Source organism: Hemiscyllium ocellatum, chromosome 29, assembly GCF_020745735.1.
Source record: "Hemiscyllium ocellatum isolate sHemOce1 chromosome 29, sHemOce1.pat.X.cur, whole genome shotgun sequence".
Classification (NCBI taxonomy): Eukaryota; Metazoa; Chordata; class Chondrichthyes; order Orectolobiformes; family Hemiscylliidae; genus Hemiscyllium; species Hemiscyllium ocellatum.
This window is the reverse complement of record NC_083429.1, coordinates 21,521,188-21,544,307: the sequence shown is the minus strand read 5'-3', so window position 1 is coordinate 21,544,307 and position 23,120 is coordinate 21,521,188. Positions and strand designations below refer to the sequence as shown.

The 23,120-nt window shown below is 41.2% G+C and overlaps 1 protein-coding gene across 1 annotated transcript in view; it reads left to right on the top strand.

Annotated features, from left to right (window-relative positions):
- foxred1 (FAD-dependent oxidoreductase domain containing 1) overlaps positions 1–22,305 on the top strand; it is a 41,306-nt gene extending 19,001 nt beyond the window's left edge. Inside the window, exons 5-11 of the mRNA XM_060847079.1 lie at positions 4,919–5,013; positions 6,055–6,156; positions 11,396–11,472; positions 14,903–15,063; positions 18,626–18,755; positions 19,421–19,525; positions 20,579–22,305. Coding sequence (XP_060703062.1) covers positions 4,919–5,013; positions 6,055–6,156; positions 11,396–11,472; positions 14,903–15,063; positions 18,626–18,755; positions 19,421–19,525; positions 20,579–20,833 — 925 coding nt within the window. The 3' untranslated portion in view covers positions 20,834–22,305. The remainder of the gene's footprint in view (positions 1–4,918; positions 5,014–6,054; positions 6,157–11,395; positions 11,473–14,902; positions 15,064–18,625; positions 18,756–19,420; positions 19,526–20,578) is intronic.
- The last annotated feature ends 815 nt before the right edge of the window (positions 22,306–23,120 follow it).

The following is a 23,120-nucleotide window of genomic DNA, read 5'->3' as shown; positions in this document are numbered from 1 at the left end:
GCAGAAATGGTGGCAGCATACAGCTGCAGCACATCACCTGCCCAACCATCTTGACTCAGTTACTTTATTAATTTATATAAATGTATAAGTTAATTCATTTCTGATACTTCTCTACAATGCTGTTTTTCAAAATTGCTACAGATTTCCTAATACCTAATCAAGTTGGTATGGGCAGCATGGTGGCTCAGTGGTTAGCACTGCTGCCTCCCAGCAACAGGGACCTGGGTTCAATTCCCATCTTGAGCAGCTGTCTGTCTGGCATTTGCACATTCTCCCCATGTCTGTGTGGGTTTCCTTCGGGTCCTCGGGTTTTCTCCCATGAGCCAAATATGTGCAGGTCAGGTGAATTGGCCATGCTAAATTGTCCATAGTGTTAGGTGCATTAGTCAGAGGTAAATATACAGTAGGGGATTGGGTCGGTGTGGACTGTTGGGCCAAATGTTTCCATACTGTTGGGAATCTAATCTAAAACACGTCGCAGCTTCCCTTTGATATCACCCCAGTATCTCTCGCAATCACAATGTACGATTAGGCCGCTCACCCTGAGCTCAGTGAGTTTTATACTCACTCCGTGCTGCTCTGCCTTCCAACCATTGCCTGCTGACCAAGCCATGCTCCCCGAGCTCAGTGGGTTTGGTACTCCGTGCTGCTGCTGCTCTGCATTCTGACCGCTCCCCACAGACTAGGCCATGGTCTGTCGTCACAGCCTGCTAACCGAATTCATCTCCACATACCTCAATGCTGTCCTATACCCCCTGCTCCAGGAACTCATCACATACGTACAGGGGACCACCTTTGCCCTCCACAGCCTCCAAGACCTCCTTTTTCCCTGGCCCCCAATGCCTCATCTTCACATTCAGTCCCTATACACTTCCATCTGCCATGACTAGGGCCTCCAAGCCCTCTGTTTCTTCCCCTCCCAACATCCCCACCAGTACCCTTCCACTGACACTCTAATTTGTTTGGCTGAACTAGTCCCTACCCTTAAATTTCTCCTTCGAATCCTCCCACTTCCTCCAGATGAAAGGGGTAGCCATGGGCCCCAGTTATGCCTGTCTCTTTGTCGGCTACGAAGAACAGTCTACCTTCTGCAGTTACGTCACCATCACTCCCCACCTTTTCTGCCTACATTGACTGCGTCAACGTCACCTCTTGCTCCCATGAGGAGGTTGAACAGTTCATCAACTTCACCAACACGTTCCACCTGACCTTAAATTCACTTGGACTATCTCTGACACCTCCCTCCCCTTACTGGACCTTTCCATCTCTATTAACGGTGACTGACTCAACACTGACATTTTTTGCAAACCCACTGACTCCTGGATTACACCTCCTCCTACCCTGCCTCCTGCAAAAATGCTATTCCTTATTCCCAATTCCTCCGCCTCCATCACATCTTCTCCCAGGAGGACCATTTCCACATACGAACACACTAGATGGCTGCCTCCTTTAAAGACTGCAATTTCATCCTCCTTATCCTCCTCCTGTAGTTCCCTCTGCAACTACCTTGTCAGGTCCATGCCCCCCAACAACCCACCGTCCCCTCCTGGCACCTTTCCCTGCTGTCACAGGAATTGCAAAACCTGGGCCCACACCTCCCTCCTCACCTCCAACCAAGGCCCCAAAGGAGACTTCCACATCCATCAAAGTTTCACCTGCACTTTCACACGCCATTCATTGTATCCATTGCTCCCAATGTGGCCGCCTCTACATTGGGGAAACAGGACACCAACCCTTAGAGCACTTCAGAGAACACCTCTGGGACACCTGTACCAACCAACCCCACCGCCCCATGGCTGAACATGTCAACTCCACCTCCCATCCATTGAGGACCTGCAGGTCCTGGGCCGCCTCGATCGCCACTCCCTCACCATACAACGCCTGGAGGAAGAACGCCTCATCTTCTGCTCAAAGTTTGTGAGAAGATTTGTAGCTCGGGTGCTCGTTGTGGTTCTGTTCTCTGAGCTGGGAATTTGTGTTGAAGACGTTTCGTCCCTTGTCTAGGTGACATTCTCAGTGTTTGGGAGCCTCCTGTGAAGCGTTTCTGTGACGTTTCCTCTGGCATTTATAGTGATTTGTATCTGCCGTTTCCGGTTGTCAGTTCCAGCTGTCCGCTGCTGTGGTCGGTATATTGGGTCCAGGTCGATGTGCTTATTGATTGAATCTGCGGCAGATACAAATCACTATAAATGCCGGAAGAAACGTCACAGAAGCATTTCACAGGAGGCTCCCAAGCACTGAGGATGTCACCTAGACAGGGGACGAAATGTCTGCAACACAAATTCCCAGCTCGGCGAACAGAACCACAACTCATCTTCCGCCTCTAGACCATTCACCCCCATGGCATCAATGTGGATTTCACCAGTTTCCTCATTTGCCCTTCCCCCACCTTATCCCACTTCCAACCTTCCAACTCAGCACCGCCTTCATGACCTGTCCCACATTCCCTCTTCCTTCCCACCTATCCACTTCACCCTCTCCTCCGACCTATCTCCGTTACCCTCTATCATTGTACTCTCAGCTACTTTCTCCCTAGCCCCACCCCTTCCCATTTTCTCTTTACCTCCAAGGTCCACAGCCTCATTCCTAAGTAAGGGTTTTTGTCCAAAACGTCGATTTTCCTGCTCCTTGGATGCTGTCTGAGCTGCTGTGCTTTTCCAGCACCACTCTAATCTAGACTCTAATTTCCAGCATCTGCAATCCTCGCTTTTGCATGGTCTGGTATCGCCTAGTAGCCAATGAAGGTATGGTCTTTAAGTTTTTTGTTGTCGATTTAGAGTGGTGCTGGAAAAGCGCAGCAGTTCAGGCAGTATCCGAGGAGCAGGAAAACCGATGTTTTGGGCAAAAGCTACTTTCTCCCCACCCCCACCTGCCCCCTCATTTATCTCTCCTCTCTTCAGGCTCCCTGCCTGTATTCCTGATGAAGGACTTTTGCCCGAAACGTCGATTTTCCTGCTCCTCGGATGCTGCCTGAACTGCTGTGCTTTTCCAGCACCACTTTAATCTAGACTCTGATTTCTAGCATCTGCAGTCCTTGTTTTTACCTATTTTTTGTTGTGCTCCAGCATCTCGAGCGCCTCTCCCACCTATTTATTCTTGAATTAGCCTACAAAATACGTAATACTGAGATATTAGCTCTCGAGACAAAACTGAGCCGTATCTCATGTACACTTGATGTTTGTACATGGGAATTAGGCAGTAGTTTTTCACTTAAAATTGCAAGCACTAAACAACAGTTTTCACTGTATTTCTAATGAATACGTATGGCAAAAAATCAAATCATTGTTTTAAATGAAGGGACTTGAACCAAATTTCTGTAAATATTGGTTTGAAAGTGGGCGGCACGGTGGCACAGTGGTTAGCACTGCTGCCTCACAGCGCCTGTAGACCCGGGTTCAATTCCCGACTCAGGCGACTAACTGTGTGGAGTTTGCACGTTCTCCCCGTGTCTGCGTGGGTTTCCTCCGGGTGCTCCGGTTTCCTCCCACAGTCCAAAGATGTGCGGGTCAGGTGAATTGGCCAAGCTAAATTGCCCGTAGTGTTAGGTAAGGGGTAAATGTAGGGGTATGGGTGGGTTGCGCTTCGGCGGGTCGGTGTGGACTTGTTGGGCCGGAGGGCCTGTTTCCACACTGTAAGTCTAAAAAAAAGCTAAGGTTGGGTTCTGACATTCTCACGTCCACTTTCCCATTACTCTTAATTCTCCTACTGATCTACAGATTGCCTATCTCAACCTTTCCCCAATTATCCTTGATATTCCTACTGTTAGGAGTTTATCTATGTCAGCCCTAAGTCTACACAACGACCCTGCCCCCACAACTCTGTCCAATGATTCTTAACCTTCTGAAAGAAGAAGTTCCTCCTCGTCTCATTCTTAAATTTGTTCTAGATGCTCAATGCTAGATTCTCCCACGAGGGGGAACATTCTCTCAGTATTAACTCAAAAGCCCCTAAAACATCCTATATGAGATCCCCTCTTACATCTGAACTCCAGTGAATAGTTTTAGACGATCTCTCCGTACCAGGCGTCATCCGCGTGAAACTTCTCTGAACTGCCTCCAATAAAATAATACCTCACCTTAAATCAGGGGATCAAAACTGCACTTAGTACACCAGATATGGTCTCACCAGCAACTTGTACAGATTCCTTACTGTTATACTGCAATCTCCTTGGAATTGGGCCAATATTCCATTAGATGCCTTGATCACCTGCGCCTGCATGCGAGCTTTTTGTGTTGCATAGATAAGAACCCCTGGCCAAACCAATACAAAACTATTGAAAACCAAATCTTTCAACTCTAAAGAATTCAGGCTCCAGTAACTGACATTGAAATGAAACAGTACTAAACAGACTCACTCTCTCTTAACGGTTAATAGATAGCAAGAAAAGTCAGGTTCCATAATCTCATGCTCAGCTGAATGGAAAACTGTTAGTTTGTTCCACCCTTATGGTATAGGGTATATTGTACAACTCCTATGCCACAAGATCAGGAGGCCAGAAGAGCACAGCATGCCGGGCAGCATCAGGAGGTGGAGAAGTCAACGTTTCGAGTGTAACCGAAACTGGGAGTGGGTGTAAGGGGAGCTGCACCGGCTCAACAAACAGTTTTTTAGTTCATATCTGACCCACTTTGAACAAACTTAGGTGGATGTAGGTCTTCTTTATTTTGTTTGCTGAGATTTTCAACCTGAGATAAACCATGTGGGAAAGTGCAAATTGAATGTTAAGTTTTCCATTGCTGACAGGAAGAGAAACTCTCAAAAGCCAATCTCCTCAAGAAGTCACCAATATTTGCTTGTACAATCTATCGTACCGAGGACATCAAATTGTGGGGAGCAGTTGCATGGTGATTACTGATGGAAAGATGAGAGTAGCTCATTTCCAAGTTAGAACTTTAATGCAATGTTTCTATCTCTCTAGAGCTGAAGGAGCAGCAGTCACTCTGCTCTCACCTCAGCAATTACAAAGGAAATTCCCATGGATGAACACAGACGGGGTTGCTCTAGCTTCATATGGTGAGTGTATCATGAAAAAGTCTGAATTTTGAGAAAAAAACTTGAATTATTTAGAACAATTAGTGATTCTAATGTATTTACCAAAGTGGAAGGTGTCACTGTTGAGTAACAGTGACATCAGGCTCAAATGTTAAATTGATCACATCCAGGTTCGATACAAAGTACAAGTTCAAACTATTTGACAGCTCAGTCTTCAATGTAAAGCCCTTGTGCACCACATTGTCATTTGCTGCATCAGCCAGCATTTGGCCTTGCGTGATGTGAGTGTCTACTGTGCTGAAATTAAAGTCCATTTTGTGTTGTGACAAAAAGAACATAGCCACTCAAACACAAGATTGTTTGTTTGACTTGCCGAATAGAAGATCCGTACTCGCTGAAATGGGCAAAATTTTAACACTTGATGGCTTTAGCTGCCACCTCCTCTTTTCCCCCCCCCCCCCCCAAAAAAAAATCAAACAAAAATCTTTTGCATAACTCAGCTTGTAGGTTTCTTCCCTGGAATTTAATCCCCGGTTATTACATATTTTAGATTTTGTCAGGAATTGCAATTCCATTTCTATGTGCTGGTGAATATTGCTCACTTTCAGATACTCAAACATATGTCAAGGAGCTTTGACTTACAGGAATTTGTCCACAAGCAGTTTTAAGTTGCAATGTTGCACTTCTTCTTGAATTTTGCTTTAACATCTTAACTCGAGTATTGTGTGTCAACAATTCCCAACATTTTTGTAACAATTTGTCATACATCTGATGGGGATTATAGATTATCATCGTTTAATTTATATTTTAAAATTACATCCGGGATTAAAGGCTGAATTCCAATAGCGAAGCAAACTAATGTGGGATGGATCATCTTCCATCAGAGTATGAATAGATACTACAATCCACCAGCTTTGCTTTCTTTACACAGATGCTGCCAGATCTGCTGAGTTTCACCAGCAATTTCCATTTTTGTTTCAGATTTTCAGCATCCACAGTTCTTTGTTTTCTTTTAATAGAAATGGCCTGATTTTGCCGATTGATTGTTGAACTCTGTTACAGGTCTAGAGAACGAAGGTTGGTTTGACCCCTGGCTGCTGCTGAATGCTTTCCGAAGGAAAGCGATATCAATGGGCGTGTTTCCATGTTATGGAGAGGTGATAGGTGAGCAGTTTAAATGCAATCATTTTGATGGTATGGTCCTCTTTTAAAGAGGTGGAGAGCATTCAATTGTCTGAGTTCAAGAATTGGTTTAAATGGGTCATTGGTACATTAAACCACTACCAGCATTGGTCCAGTTTGTTGTTCATATAGTTGCTTTTGTAACCCGGTGATGTTGCACAACACTTCACGAGCAGTTAAGTATTGTTTGAAATATCATCAATGTTTAAATTGTCTACTAAATTGTGCACAAGATCAGACATGCAGCAGCAAAATAAATGATTGAATGTTGTTTGTTGACTGACACTGACATTGACCAGATCACCTTGTATCTCTCCAAATTGAATCATGGCCTTAAATTTAGAGCTAATGTTACAATCTCTGTAGAGACTTGCAAAATGTAAGCTTGAATTCCCCATTATTAACTGAAAAGGCCATGCAACATGATAATTTCTTTTAAAGAATTAGTGTTTTATTGACAAAAGACAAAGAAGCACTATTCCAAACCCAACTATTCCTGTTCTATTTGTATTTTAAACTTTTTTCATATTTTTACTTCCTTGAAGTTCTTCTAGAAATAAACCAAAATGTCAATTTCCAAAAATTCAGTCTCTTTCTCTTCAAATTCTGAGGTGAGGGGATTTTTGGTGATTCTCCATTAGCATTTGCTTAGCGGAATCCCCCAGTTCTGCTTCATCTGTTTGCTATGATCAGAGGGATAAGCATGCAAGGGCTCAGGACCTGGAATACTAAGCAGCAATCACCTTCTACTTTGGCAGTAATATAATCAGACCAGGGGCAAGATAACGCCAAGCGTGATTTTAAGAAAAGCTTAGTTCCCCATAAGGATGTGAGTACTGCTGGTGAGATCCTGATCTTGCATAGCAAAGTTATGGCACAGGAAGAGGCCATTCAACCAAACATGTTTGCACCACCTGGAAAAGATTTTTGAAAAAGCTAGCTGTTCCAATCCCACCTTCCAACACCTGGTCCTAGCCTTGCAGGTTACAGGTGCAGTTCCAGGCAATGTTTTAAATGAGTTGAGGGTTTCTGCCTCTTATCACCAAACCACACAGTAAATTCTAGACAACCACCCAAAAGTTTTCCTTCTGTCCCTTCTAATCTTTCTACTAGTTACCTTAAATCTGTGCCCCTTTGGTAACTGAATTCACCAATAGAGGAAATAGGGCAGTCTTGTCTACTCTGCCATGGCCCTCATATAATTTTATGCACCTCAGTTAAGATAAGCTCAGCCTCATAGCTGAGAGAGTGAGAAATGATGTCCTTCCTGTAATGTGACTAGAACTATGTGCAAAATAAGTAACACTTTAAACAATTCCAGCATAATATCCCTGCTTTTTTTTATTTTACGCTTCATTCAATAAAGGAACTTATCACCAAATCATTTGATAAATTGCAAAGCAAAAATTTTGTAGACAAGTATATCATGTGTTATGGAACCAAGAATTCAGATGCAAATCAGCTGACAGTCAAACGATCTGGTGTTCCGCACTGGGTGATATGCTTTTTAAAAAGGAAATTTGATGGGGGTCTTTAAAATAATAAAACAATTAAATTTTGTCCTTGCTGAAAGGTTAATGAACTAGGTTTGTCAGGGAGAGCTTGGGGTGCCTCGATTATTGTAAGCATTGAGCTACATTACATATCAGCTACCTGTATTTTGCACATTATTATTCACCATTTTACCAAGTTGAGTTTGTGTAATGAGTGCACGATTCATTGCAAGTGTTTGAGAAGAAATTGGGTGAGTTCTAAACGTTTGGTTTCCAGGCCTAAGTTTCATTTGAGTATCAAATTTTGTTCCACAACACTACTATATGAAGGTATTGTATAAGTGCTAACTGTTTTCAGTTAGCCAAAATTATCCAATGGTTTTTCAATTTTCTTTTGCCTCTCGGAGATGATTCAGACTGTTGGTAGATTTGGTTGAAGGAAGCAGTAATAGTTTTAGTTGCACCAGAAAATATTGGATATCCATGAGGACGACTGATCGTTTTCATCAGTCGCCTTGATTCGTGACTTTCTGACTTGTTTTCAGCATTTTTGCGCTAAAAATATGAACAGTAGCAACCATTGCACATCATGATCATGCAGTATTTGTCAATACTGATCAAAGGCCTGTTGTTTCCAGATTCAGAATGGAGAGTCACTCAACTGTAATTCACACCCCAGTGCATATACCCAATCTCTGTGGTGTCTCAGGAATATTTCAAGTTGATTATTTCTTGCTCTCAAATTTCACAACTGGCAATTGTCCCCAAGACTTCTCTAATTCTTCATTTACACTAAGACAGAATATTGGCAGGTTATTACAAAGCAGAAATAGGACATACAGTCCTCACTTTCTCCTGCTTGACCCTTCTCGTCTGTTCCGCTTCATGGCAATCGTAGGCAAACCGAATTGAACTTGTCCGACATTCATTGACATTTACTTCCAACTGTGCTCATTGAATAGCGGACAGGACCCTGAATAATAGCTTCCTCCTTCCTACCTCCGGTCATGGAGCCAGTTGTAGCACCTCGGCTGTTATTCCTGCTGAGATCAGCTGCTGGGACTAACTGGAGGTGATTCAAAAACTTAGTGATCTGTCTAACTGTTTCCATCAGTTGATGGGTATCACGAAAAGATTACAATTAAATTTAATGAAGACTTTTGTTTTATTCATCTGTGGGTGTTGCTGGTTGGGCAAGTATTTATTGCCTGGCCCTGTTTGTCTTGAGAAGGTTGCGGTGGACTGCCTTCTTGAACTGCTGCAGTCCATGTGCTGTAAGTTGACCCATTATGTCATTAGAGGGAAAGAATTCCAGGATTTTGACTGGTGATATATTTCCAAGTCAGGATGGTGAGAGGCTTGGAAAGGAATTTGCAGGTGGTGATGTTCAAATGTTTCTGTTGCCCTCGTCTGTCTAGATGATAGTTTTGGAAGGTGCAAAATGTTGATGGTAAAATGACTGTTTGTGGATGTGATGCCAATCAAGCTGGCCACTTTATTCTGAATGGTGTCAAATTCTTGAGTGTTTTTGAAGCTGCACTTATCCAGGCAAATACAGACAATTCTATCGCATTCATGATTTGTACTTATAAATGGTGGACAAGCCTTGGGCAATCATGTTGAGAGTTATTTGCTACAAGACTAGATCAAAGGCTACTGTATTTATATGGCAAGTCCAGTTAGTTTCTGGTCAATGGTTGTTAAGTAATTCCATTGAATATCATTGGGTGGTTAGGTAGTCACTTGTTGGCAATGGTCGTTCCCTGCCATTTGTGTGACAGCAATATTATATGCCATTTTTCAGCTCAAGTTTGAATATTGTCCAGGTTTGTTGCATTTAGACATGGACTGCTTCTGAATGAGGAATCAGAAATGGTGCTGATCACTATGCAGTCACCAACAAACATTCTTATTTCTGAACTTAAGGAGGGAGGTTCATTCTAGATGTACTATTAACTCCACAGTTCAGTTTCAGAAACTAACTAGTTCCAACGTTAATTTTTACACTGTAGTACTTTATCAGCAAGTCTGCAAAATGTCAGAGCAATCATTTCATGTAGGGAAAGTTAAATGTATAAATAAAAATTAATCTGTTAAGGGAACACAAGATCAATCTGGTGAACAGATCAGTGAACGAAAGGGTAATTGATGAAAGAAAATCTGAAACATTAAAGAAATAGAAAACTGCAGCATGATTACATAATGTGCCAGATTATGTAATAAAGTTTCCAACCAACTTTTACCAAATGTGCATCAGAGATCATCATTTCTACAATTTGGCTTCTCCCATATGAGAACTCCAACTGGGATCTCCACATTTTGAATTTTAATTATACTTGTTCAAAATAGCCCCCCATAATTATTATCAGACACATTCTTTTCAGGATATGTTTATTTCATGTGCAAAGTTGTCAAATTGAGCAATCGCCTTGTCGGTGGCTAAATGGTGTATATAAGCCTGCTGTCAAGTTCAGTCAATAGTCGTTGTTTGGGTGACAACATAGCTGTCTTGATGACGCTGCTGATGTCAAGTGGCTGCACGGAGAGCTTGCACGTTATAAATATGTACATTTGACATATTAGACAAATAGACTGTACACAATTCTTTGCTCTGATCGTATAGTAAAACCTGCTTTCTTCTTAAATTATCCAAAAATTTACAATATGTCATGATTGGCTTTCACTGGTATCATTCTAATAACGTAAACTGTGCATTAGCTTGTACTGCACTTAAATTTTCATTTCATGCTATATTAATACTAGCTTCCATTACTAACTTACACTGTACTAAATTTTTTAACTCCCTGCTGAATCACTTGGTACATAATGATTTTTCCATTTTACTGAAGATCTAACCATTCAAAATTCTCTTTACATGTATTAATCATTCAACTCATTGTACACCATCTTATAATCTTAAGTTATATGGGTCACTGGCATTCCCTCCTGCTCACACTGTCATCATCCAAATGAACAACAGGCAGAGTGGTTGCAGTTGTTGCACAAAAATCACCACGAGAGCAGGTGTCAAAACCCAACTTGTTCACATATGTGTGTGTTGTACATATGTCTTCAGTCTTGTGTTATATGATTGATTCCTACTGTTCTCCAGACAACTAGGTACATGCATAATACCGACTTTGCATGGCACACCATATCTCAGAAGTACCAGTTGAGTGATGTTGGAAAGAATGTAGATTAGTTTGGCATTTATTCACTAAAATAGATGAAATAATGCTTCCAATCTTCATCGATCTTGTAAACTGTGACATTAAGCTGAACAAAATATATTGGGTGGTGACATTAGCATAAAATCCCATCTCATTGTTCTGCTATTTTGTTTAGCACCTAAACAGAAATGAAGGAGTGATACTGACGTGACTTTAACAAGTCTTGCCAAACTATTAATCAAAAATAGAAGTTTGATTTTAGCAAAGAAGCTTGAGGATATCTGGTGATTGCACTTGCGCTTACTCGTAACCCATTATTTCTGGCAGCTCACTCTTCGTATAAACCTGATTCAACATCAGAGCTTTCAGCTGGTTCAGCGCTTCTGTCCAAGCAATGAGAAGGGTTGAGCTCTCTATCTACACCACTGAACTTGCGCAATATTTGCTGCATTAGATGGGAGGTTGATAGAAGGACAATATGCATAGCAGTATTGTTGCAGTATTACTAATCTCCAGGCTGCTCAATAAGATCTTTAAAAAATTTCTGTGTTCTGGCAGATTTTCAGTATTCAACCAGAGAGATGAAGACAGACGACGATAGGAGTGTCTCACTAAAAAGAATTCACCATGTCAATGTACGGGACTAGTGGTAACTTATTTCAGTCTCTTAATAGAAGGACATTAAGTTTTTTGAGTCCTTTACACTCAATTAGATAATGGCTGATTTCCATCTTCATTCCATTTATTTGGCTGTGTAAAATACCCTTGTCAGTTAAACTTCCTTTAATTTCTGTTGATCTCACCCCTGAATGTGTGGCTTTAATTTTAGAGTTATAACTCTTGGTTCTGTATGCTCCCACAAGGAAAGGGTTTCTATTGCATAGACTGACACTATTCAGAAGAGGCTCTTTATCATCTCTGTACCACCAGAGCTACATTAAACCTACACTAGGATAAAACCAAGAGTATTGGATGTTGGAGAGCATCCAAAATAGAAACTCAGCGGGTCTGGCAGCATCTATAGAGAGAAAGCAGCATAATTGTTGTTAGTCCATTGACTCTTCATTGAAAGCTGCTACTTCTATCTGTGTGGATCGACTGGGCTTGTATTTGCTGGAATTTAGAAGAAAGAAGGGGGATCTCTCAGAAACATACAAAGTCCTGATGGGTCTGGACAGGCTAAAAGCAGGAAGAATGTTTGCAGTTAGATTAGATTCCCTACAGTGTGGCAACAGGCTCTTCGGCCCAACAAGTCCACACTGACCCTCTGAAGAGTAATCCACCCAGACCCATTTCCCACTAACTAATGCACATAACACTATGGGCAATTTAGCATGGCCAGTTCACCTGGCCTGAACATCTTTGAACTGTGGGAGGAAATCCACGCAGACACTGGCAGAATGTGCAAACTCTGCACAGACAATTGCCTGAGGCTGGAATCTAACCTGGGACCCTTGTGCTGTGAGGCATCAGTGCTAACTACTGAGCCACCATGCTGCCCCAATATTGGGCAAAGTCCAGAACAAGGGGTGACAGTCTAGGAGTAGAAGGTAAACCATTCAGAACTCATATGAGGAAGAATGTGAACCTGTGGAACTCTCCCACAGAAAATTGTTGGGGCCAAGCCATACGATAAATTCAAGAAGTTGGATGTGGCCCTTTGGCTAGAGGAATCATGGGGTGTAAGGAGAGGGTGGGTATAGGATACTGAAATTGTATGATCGCACTGAATGGTGGTGCAGGCTTGATAGGGCCGAATGGCCTAGTCCTGCACCTATTTTTTTAACACCCAGAATTCATAAGTAAAATATGAGTGAGAGACAAAATATCATGAACCACCCCATCGAGTCTATCAAATAAAAAAGTTGTGGTCAAGGTGAAGCTGACAGATCTCCTAGAAACCCCCCAAATATTAGTGATACTGTGGATCACCAAATTGATTGAAAATTTATCTCCTTCACAAGGTATTCCAATTCACTTCACTTTTGAAGTCCTAACTTTGAAGTTCTTTTAAACGTTGGCTGCTTACGCAACTGCTCACATGTTGATCGTTTAACTCCTCCCCTAAAACTGCATTCCACTCAACTTTTGAGACTGCATTTCAGCACCTACTCGTCGATACAATTCCAGACCTATGCAGATAGCTCGAATACAAAGCTGACACCACTCCTTGGGTTTATCCCAGCTTCAATATTTGTTAGCTTCAAACAAATACTGCTCTGGGCATCCTTCACCCCATTTTCAGCTGTACGAAACCATCGTTCCCAACAATTTTCTTCTAAGATCCAACTGCTCTGAGCAGTTCCCAGGGCTTTTAGAGAATAGAACATTACAGCGCAGTACAGGCCTTTCTGCTCTCAATGTTGCACCGACCTGTGAAACCAATGTGAAGCCCATCTAACCTACATTATTCAATTTACATCTATGTTTATCTAATGACCATTTAAATGCCCTCAAAGTTGGTGAGTCTACTGCTGTTGCAGGCAGAGTGTTCTATGCCTGTCTATTCTCAGAGTAAAACTACCTCTGACGTCTGTCCTATATCTATCATCCCTGTTACAATATGGATAAACCTTCCTGCTTAATTTACACCAGCAACACGGAAAAGATTTATCTGTGCAGTATTCTGTCAAAATTCAAGAGGCAAAATACTATCCCAAAGGTCAGTATTTCAAGTAAAAATTAACAACTTTATTTCTTAAAGTGTAACAGCGAATAATTAAGTAACAACTATTTACAACTCTTTTCTCTAACCTATCTTTTACTTTTCCCCGCTACAATACTAGTCCGATAAAATCCCCAATTAAGATTTACCAAAAATTCAAATTTTAAAACCAGCCAGCTATCGAATCTCCTCTTTATATCTTCCTTTGTCTTCTTTTCTTCTTAGGGATTTCTGTTTCACAGGTTACTGATTGATAAAGGTATCTTTTTTAAGAGAGCTATTCTCCTGGAAGTCTGCTTGTGTTGGTGGCTTGGCAGTTTTCCCTCAGCTGTTCAATTTTCCCCGGTTTTGTACCCCAAAGCATCAGATTGTGTCATTGGCTTTCAATATTGTCAGTATACTAAATTCAAATGTGATTGGAATTTGGTATTTTCTGGGGTATAATTTAAACCGATTGGCCTAATTTGAATTTTTTTGGTCTCCAGGCAACCAGCTGCTCTAGCTGCTGAACAAAAAGGTTCCATTATGTCTTGTTCAGAACACTTGGTGCTGTTAAGTAGATCTGCTAGCTTTTAATTCTCTTAAAGGTACAGTACACTTCTACACTTTCATAACGCCCCTTAATTTAAAGCTATGTCATCTTGTGCCCGCCATCACCATCCGAGGAACAAGGCTCTCACTGTTCACCCTATGACCTCAAAAGCCCACCTTTGGTCACACCTACTGTCACCCAAAGCTTTTGAGTACGATAATCATCTGAGTGTGATATAGAAGAACGTTTTCATTATGAAGCCTCTCTTTCCATTCTCCTTTTCTTGATAGGTCAGCAGTGTACAGAAAGCTTTGACTGCTAAAACTGCTGTTCATCAATTTTTTAAATGAACTGGGTGACTTTACAAGTTCTCTGAATGTCTCTCAGCTGTTATAGAGTCAGAGTCATAGAGTTGTACAGCATGGAAACAGACCTTTGGTCCAACTCATCCATGCCAACCAGATATCACAACCCAATCTAGTCCCATCTGCCAGCACCTGGCCCATATCCCTCCAAACCCTTCCTATTCATATACCCATCCAAATGCCTCTTAAATGTTGCAATTGTACCAGCCTCCACCACATCCTCTGGCAGGTCATTCCATACACATACCACCATCTGTGTGAAAAAGTTGCCCCACAGATCTCTCTTATATCTTTCCCCTCTCACCCTAAACCTATGCCCTCTAGTTCTGGACTCTCCGACCCCAGACAAGGCTAAATGGTGACTAGAGGTGGAGCACTATGTCCCTACAATACACTCAAGTTGTTGCCTAACACAACACAAATGGATACCAATCAAGAGATTCCCTTCATAAATGTCTGATTGGGATCTCATAGTGACCCTTGCTGTGTCTTCTACATTACAGGTGCGGATGCCAAATAGCATAGAGTACCAACCAGTGGAGTGTGCCATCATAGTCAATGTGGCTGGCGCATGGTCAGGAAAAGTGGCAGAGATGATTGGCATTGGTAATGGACCTGAAGGCACCTTGGAGGGCATAAAACTCCCAGTAGAACCCAGAAAAAGGTGAGCAAATGAAGCATCTTTCTGCAAAATACAGAACAGGCAAGGCTGCAATATGTGCCCTACAGAATCTGCAGTCAGAACAAAAGGCATTCCTATTCCACCCCCCCGCTCCCCGCTATGGGATCGCAAACTTAGTTGAATTTTCATTTGTGATCATCTGGTATATCGGCCACTCCACTGAAAGTTCACATGGGCTCTAACATGATGTGATTAAGGAATCAAAGCAGGCACCACCTGAGGTTTGCTGGGAAGGAGCAGTCAGGATGCATGGTGTTGAATGTGTTCCTGCTTGTGATTTTTTTCTCCCAATGGGGCTTCCTGATTGAAGCATCAGGTGCAAAAGTGATCCAGTGTAATTTTGTACTGCATTTGAAGCCCAAGGGGACAAACGCTGTGGATTGGAGTTGAATGACAGCAAAGACCAGTACTGAGCAATGTTGTTTTTTTTGTATTGAAAGGATTTACAAAGTGGAGTTCTCCAGGATTGATATTAGGACTGATGCTTTCCTACTCATGTCAATAATCTAGACTTGGGTGTGCAAAGCACAATTTCTGTTACTTCCAAATTTGAAACTAAGGTTTGGGAATTGTGGAGAAGATACTGACTGATCCCAAGAGAAGAGAAGTGAAGTATGTTGGTAGAATGAGCAGACAAATGACACTGAAATTTCATGTAAAGAAATATGAGTTTGTTACTTTTTTGTCAGAAGATTAGGGAGGGCAGTATAGAATGTAGTGTACAATTGTAAAGGGAAAGCAGAAAGATATTAACCCAGGGTTATGCAGAAGAACTGGGGGGGGGAGGGGTGCAGTAAGCATAGATTCTCAGAATATTCCGATGCAAATCACCAGTCTGGAATATTTAACAAAATCTTTAGCTGCCATTATTTGTTCGATTTGTTTGGAGATTCCGGTGTTGGACTGGGCTGTGGATAAATGTCCAGTGTTAGGATTGAGCCCTCCACTACCACCTGATGAAGGAGCGTTGCTCCAAAAGCTAGTGTGCTCCCAATTAAACCTGTTGGACCATAACCTGGTGTTGTGTGATTTTTAACTTTATTATTTGTTTGGACTGCTGAGATCATTACCAAAACCCTGGTCAATTTGAAATAGGCAAGGGCAGGTTGAGAAAGGAATCACTGGGGCATGTGGAATTCTGGGTTTTTAAATGGAAATGTAAATATAAAATCATTTAAAGTATGGTGAGCCTTTATAAAGCACACCTTTGGTTTGGCATCAACTGGAGTATTGTGTTGAACTTTGAGCTGGAACGCAGTGTCTGATGCAGGTGGATCCAGTCGTGATCTTCACAACAAAAATTTGGTTATGACCTGAAGAGAAAACATTTGTTGACTCCAGGGAAGAGTAAACTAGCAGACTTGCTCTTGGAGAGGGCCGGCAGGAATGCACAAGCCTGCATGGCCTCCTTATTTGGTAGAATTATAGAATGGTAGAATTACCAGGCTTTTGGTAATGATCTCAAAGCAGTCCAACAAATCATGACAGCTCAAGATTTTGTTTAACTTTCTGGACTGGTGATTTGAATCAGAATATTCTGAGAATCTATGCTTACTGCACCCACTACAACCTCTGCAAATTTATTAACCTGACTGAGTTTTACATAGGAGATGTAAAATGTCAATTCTTTCTTATTGAAACGCATATGTAATTTTTAACCATTTGTATGTTCCCTCCCCTTGGATTAGTGACTGTTACTGCGGTAGGTTTAGTTTGGTCAGAGGTATCTGACCTTCAAGTATCGGCAAAGGCAGAACATGCCAACAAAGATATCAATTTTGTGAATCCTGTGTTCACAAAGTCCGAAAAAGGCACTTGCATTTATATAGCTGTAACCAGCTAATATTTGTGCTTTACAGTTAATTAAATAATTTTGAAGTGTAGTTGTTTGACAGCAGTTCATTTGCACATAATAAACTCCCACATACTACAAAGTGATGACCAGATTACCTGTTGTTTTTGTTTTTTGCTCCTTTTATTAGTGTCCAATATTTTAACTCCTTAAATAGAATATTAAACAATGGATCGTTATCCCCAGTGTGGAACTTGAGACCTTGCTCCTGGAATTAAGACTAACTATGAACTGAGCTAACTGGGCTGGACATGAACTTGTTCCACAAAGCATTTCTGACTTGGGAGGCATCTTCACAACTGATGGACTGATCAAACTGTTCAAACGTCTGCCCCCTGCTGCTTTGAAGAAGAAACTTTGGGCAAGTTAGTTAAGGCACAGTTCTGTGGTAGCTATGGTTTATTCCATTTTGCAGTGTTCTAGGCTGACACATTCATTGTTATTGGTGCAGGCAGTCTTGTTACCTTGAGGCATTTTCTCATGTCACTCTCAGGAATTGGTACCTTGGTCTTCATTTTGAGGTACTATGACACTAATAAGGAAAGTTTGAAAACTTCAACTGGAATGCCATCAGGAGCATTTGTGCAATTTCCAGCAACTGCAGACCTTTTTGCTTTTCAGATGCTTTTCTGGTTGGTGCCAGGGGTTACTGTGATCTTTTGCCCCCACCTGAGTGAACAAATTGATTATTGGTTTAACATTTTATTTGCAACACTGCACTTCAAACAGTATAATACTCACTCAACACTGCTTGAATGTCAGCTTGATTTTTACATTCTGGTCCTGGAGTGAACTTTGTGATTGAGTGGTGTGCCAACTGAGAATGTTAATGATTACAAGCAGGATCCCTGGCTTTTATCTCGCTGCCAGCCAAAAGTTGGTAAAATTAATTGTATTGTTTCCACCACTACGTCTGTCAAGACTAAGTAGCTCAGCAAACTCTGGGTCCATGCTAGGACCTTGAGTCTGTGCTTATTTTTTGATTTGGAGATGCCAGTGTTGGACTGGGGTGTACAAAGTTAAAAATCACAACACCAGATTATAGTCCAACAGGTTTAATTGGAAGCACACTAGCTTTCTCACACTCACAACCCCCACCCCAGACAGACACGCACACACACATATTTTGTGCGGTGAATTTGTACTTGCAGGGTTACATTGCACTTTGCTCAAAAACTGCATTCATTCATGTAGAACTCTGAGCTCAAAAACTGCATGAAGTTATGTAAAACTCTGTTATCTCACTTTGGATTAGAATCAATCTAAACATCAGGTCATAGACAGAACACAGGGAGCTAACACCTTCAACATATTGTCTAGCTATCACCATTGTTAACAGCTAACCCGAGAATGCAACTTTTTTAAAAAAAGGGTTTTGTGATTTACACATGAAAGAAGTGAAACTATCACTGTATTCTAACAGATGAAAGGCTTAACAGACAACCAATTTTTCAACGTATAATTTGAGTTACATCACACTGCAAATTTTTGCTATAAATTCTGTTACGATCGAGCCCTCTACAATCACCTGATGAAGGAGCGTCGCTCCGAAAGCTAGTGTGCTTCCAATTAAATCTGTTGGACTATAACCTGGTGTTGTGATTTTTAACTTTGTGCTTATTTTAGGTTGTCATTGTCATTTAGAGCAATGAGGCTTCATTGAAATATATTTTTGTTTCCTTATTCTGTCAGATATGTGTATGTCTTCCACTGCCCAAATGGTCCAGGGTTGGAATGCCCATTAATTGTTGACAACAAGGGAGTTTACTGCCGTCGAGACGGTTTAGGAGGAAACTACTTGGGAGGACTTTCACCAACTGAGGTAAGCACAGCCAGGCCTATGTAAGCTGTGTTTTTCATTTCTCTTTTTTAGTTACAAGCTTGTGATGAAGGATGGCAAGGTTGGTTATATACTGTCTGTGCTTGGTTGCCTGTGAAGATGTCTGCCTGTTTTTATTCTCATTAACTGTTTTCGCCATCCAATCTCGTCAAATTCCAAGTTTAGTTCCATTCTCTTTGGCAGGGAGTATGACACTCAGCAATGGAGGCATTTGGTCCATTATGCCTGGTGATAGTGTTTTTTTTTTCAAAGAAGTTTTCCAATTTCTTTTTGAATGTTCTTCCATCATCTTTTATGGGATAATTAATTCTCTAGCCTTAGATTAATATCCTGATGCTTAATCTTACTTGAAGTTGTTGAATTGAAAGCCCCAGCCATGAACCAAATACTGTGGCATGAATTTAATTCAATCTTAATCCAATTGCACTGAGATCTGGGAGTGCGTGTTTGGGCTGAGCTATACTGTACTTTGCCTGGGAGTGTTAGATGGTGCATTCTCTGTTTTTCAATTTCTAATGTTCGTCACCTCAAATAGGCCATCCACAAAAAAAGTTGTAATAAATGGGAATGTAGTCATCTGTTTTGCTTTGGGTAAAACATAATTGACACACTAATTCCATTAATAATCCAATTCCTGGCTTTTATAGGAGGAGGAACCAGATATCAGTGATCTGGAGGTGGATTATGAATACTTCCATAACTCGGTTTGGCCCACACTGGCTCAGAGAGTGCCTGCCTTTGAGTGTTTGAAGGTAAGCTTGTGAGACACTTTAATACCTTCATGGATATTGGTGACTGTTCCTGAATATTGTCTTGTCTTCTTGGTGACTGAAGTAAGACTCCATCTATCCTCAGTCCCTCACTTACCTGGCTGTTTTACTTGTGGGAGCCCACAAATCGCTCACAATCAGCAGTTAGCTTAACTGTGAAAGGACATTGTTTCTGAGCCTGATCCTACCTTAAACTTAGCTTGTGTTCTACAAGTTGAAGTCACTGGTTGGGAATCTGGAATGGCTGTTAAGGAGAAATAAATTATGGAGAATAAGGGCGTTTAGAAACGTTAAGCGTGTACATTACCACCCACCCAACCAACGTCAATTAATTCAGTATGTACTGCAACTTGAGTCACAGACCATTTTTGGCCTGAAATCTGTTTTGTGGACAGTGTTAAGTGGGGAAGCTAACATTGATTTGGCTTTAGTTGAAGCTTCCTACTGTGGTGGGCATGTCCATTGGATTCCAAACTGAAAAGTGAGAAGAGTAAACTCCAGCCACTTAATGCTAGCTCCAGCTAACTCTCGGTTACTATTTCTGTTGATCTCCCTTGCTAGACTCTAATGCCTTCCCAGTCCTTTGACCCGACCATGGGCAGTTGTGCCTTCACTCAATGAGGCCTAAAGCTGTGAAATTTGCTCTACATACAACTTTGCATTTTCCTATAAAGTCTTCCTTAAAAATAACACGTTTTATTAAAATGCTGGTTACCTCTCCGAATCTCACCTGCTGGAAGTCTCAGTGGGTGTGTGATTGCATTTTTGCAGGTGTTTTCTGTGGGAGTTAGGGTGGGGGTGTGACCTGTGTGCATAGTTACAAGAAGTGTCTGAGAGGTGGGGGTGCATATTTGCTGAGGAATCTGAGGTATCATTGAGCATATGCAAGGGTCTCTATGGATGTGTGCATTTACAGGGGATCTCTGAGCTATTTGTGTAATTTCAGGGTATGTCTAGAGGCATTTATGGGTTTTTAGAGAAATGCAATAGGAAAATTGTTGTCATTGTTTTAATCTCGTGTATTTCTGTCTTCAGTTGAAAAGTGCTTGGGCAGGTTACTATGATTACAACACCTTCGACCAGAATGCAATCATCGGCACTCATCCATTGGTTGCCAACATGTATTTTGCAACTGGCTTCAGTGGGCATGGCATACAACACTCTCCAGCTGTGGGCAGAGCTATTGCTGAACTCATTCTTGATGGAAAGTTCAAAACACTTGACCTAAGTGCATTTGACTTTATCCGATTCTTCAAAGGAACCAAAGTACTGGAAAATAACATAGTGTGAAATCCTGCAATCCTCTTGTGATCAGATATCCTAAAAGACATCAGAGATATTATTTTTGATTGACAGTTACTGTTCATCTCTACTTCACAAGACGTAATCGTGGCAAATCCTGGTCCTTCCATATGTAAATGTTGGATACCTTTGAACTGAATTTTTAAAAGCAATTTGAATCTCCTGCAATTTGAATCTCCTGCAACTTGTCTTCCCAGACTGATCCTTGGCAGATTGCAGACTAAATGGTGGACCTGTGCTCTTTCATGAATTATTGCAGTGTGATGACCTAGCATTCGGTTTTTTAAAAATCAAGACCTTCAGCAACATTTACAATCAACATTTCTATATCTGCACTTTTATTTGATATTTACTCTGCCATGGTGCAATAGTTAAAAAAATTTATTTGTTCCAATTTCTCACTCTTTTTCTCCTTTTTAAAACTTTGATTTCCCAAGCTATATCAGTATCACCTTAACCTTCTTGATTGGTTATTTTCTGCAGTGGCTTTTCAGTGCCATGCATCCCATGACCATAAACTTAGCTTCTAAGAAGAAAAAAAACATTGCATTGTATTCACTGTGTTTCTCTTCAATACAGGACAACTTCTGATCAATAGATCTGAAAAGATTGTATTTCTTGGCTGTCTGTCCCTTGAAGGGTGGTGGGGTAAGGGAGGAAAACTGTCCAAGTGGGAACTGGTGATGGTGTAGCGGACAGCGAAGAAGATTACCTCAGGTACAATGGGAACTTGATCAGATGGGCTCCTTGTCTGATAAATGTGAGGTGCTATATTTTGGTAGGGCAAATCAGGGCAGGACTTGTACATTTTAATGGTAAGATCCTGGGGAGAGTTGCTGAACAAAGGGACCTTGGAGTGCAAGTTCATAGTTCCTTGAAAGGTAGACAGGATAGTGAAGAAGGTGTTTGATATGCTTGTCTTTATTGGCAGTGCATTGAGTTTAGGAGTTGGGAGATCATTTTGCAAGGGGTAATGTTTTTTCAAGCAGAGGTGGTGCATGTATAGAATGAACTGCCAAAAGAAGTGGTGGAGACTGGTACAATGATACTGTTTAAAAAGACATCTGCATCTATATATGAATAGAGGGGTTCAGAGGGATATTGGTCAAATGCTGGCAAATGGGATTAGAACAATTTAGCATATCTGGTCAGATGGATGAGTACTTTTGTACTTTCCCACAAGTAAAAACATCCAGTCTGAGTCTGCACATCAAAATCTAACCCTGTTTTATAATCAACTCTCCGCCTTCTGCTTTTGTGTGAAGACAGCCAGATTGTTCACCTTTTTCTTGATAGGTTCACCCCCACTGTTTCTGTTCTAGTCCTTACAACATCTTTTTGCTTTCTAACTGCCTAATTTTTTAATATAATGACCAGAATTGTACATGGTACTCTGAGCTCAATACAAGTTTAGCATTTATCTGTATTTGAAATTCAGCTGTTAATTATATACCCATACTGCCGGTTCTTAATTTCTTCTTGTGATTTGTTGCACTCCATCTCAGTGTTGACAATTCTCTCAAATCTCATCCGTATGTAATCTAAAATTTATTTTCAAAGTTATAAAATTATTATGTATGCTTAAAATTCAGGAAACATTCAAAATCATTTTTTAAAAGAATTCCAACCTGCAATAGTAGGAAGTGGAGTTCTGTATTTGTACTAAAGACCGCTCTATGTTCTCCAGCACAAGAGGGTGGAGTCCCTATCCAGACCACCAGGTCCATTCCTTTGTTTGCAATACTATTACATATTTGAGGAATAATTGTTTGTTCAGTTCACTCGAAGCATCTTTCTTTTTGAATAATGAGGTAGGATCTTTCATGTCATTCTGAGGGAATACCTAGGGCCTTGAAAATAATATCTCCAAGAATGCTGCACGCCACTCAGTATCACATCGGAGTGTCAGCCGAGATTTTGTGCTGCAATCTCTAAATGAGACTTGAGCCCACCAACTTGTTTGCCTGAAAGTTATAGAAGAAAATTAGGCTTGGTTCTGAGAGATTCTGTTGTGACATGGTCCCTATTCCTGAATTGGAAAATAAATCTTTCTCTGCTTCATCTCCATAATTTATGACTTCTGATGTGTTAGGTATAGTAGGTTTTTAAAGACAAAATGCTCCTGTGGTGAATGTCAAGTTTCTTTGTTTTGGCCCCAATGCCACTAGCTTTTTTGTATCTGAAAAGGAGTGACACGAGATGTCTGTAGAGTTTTTGGCTTGTGCTGACCTTCACTATTTTTGGAATTTGTTGTTCCAAATAGTGATGAGTGTTT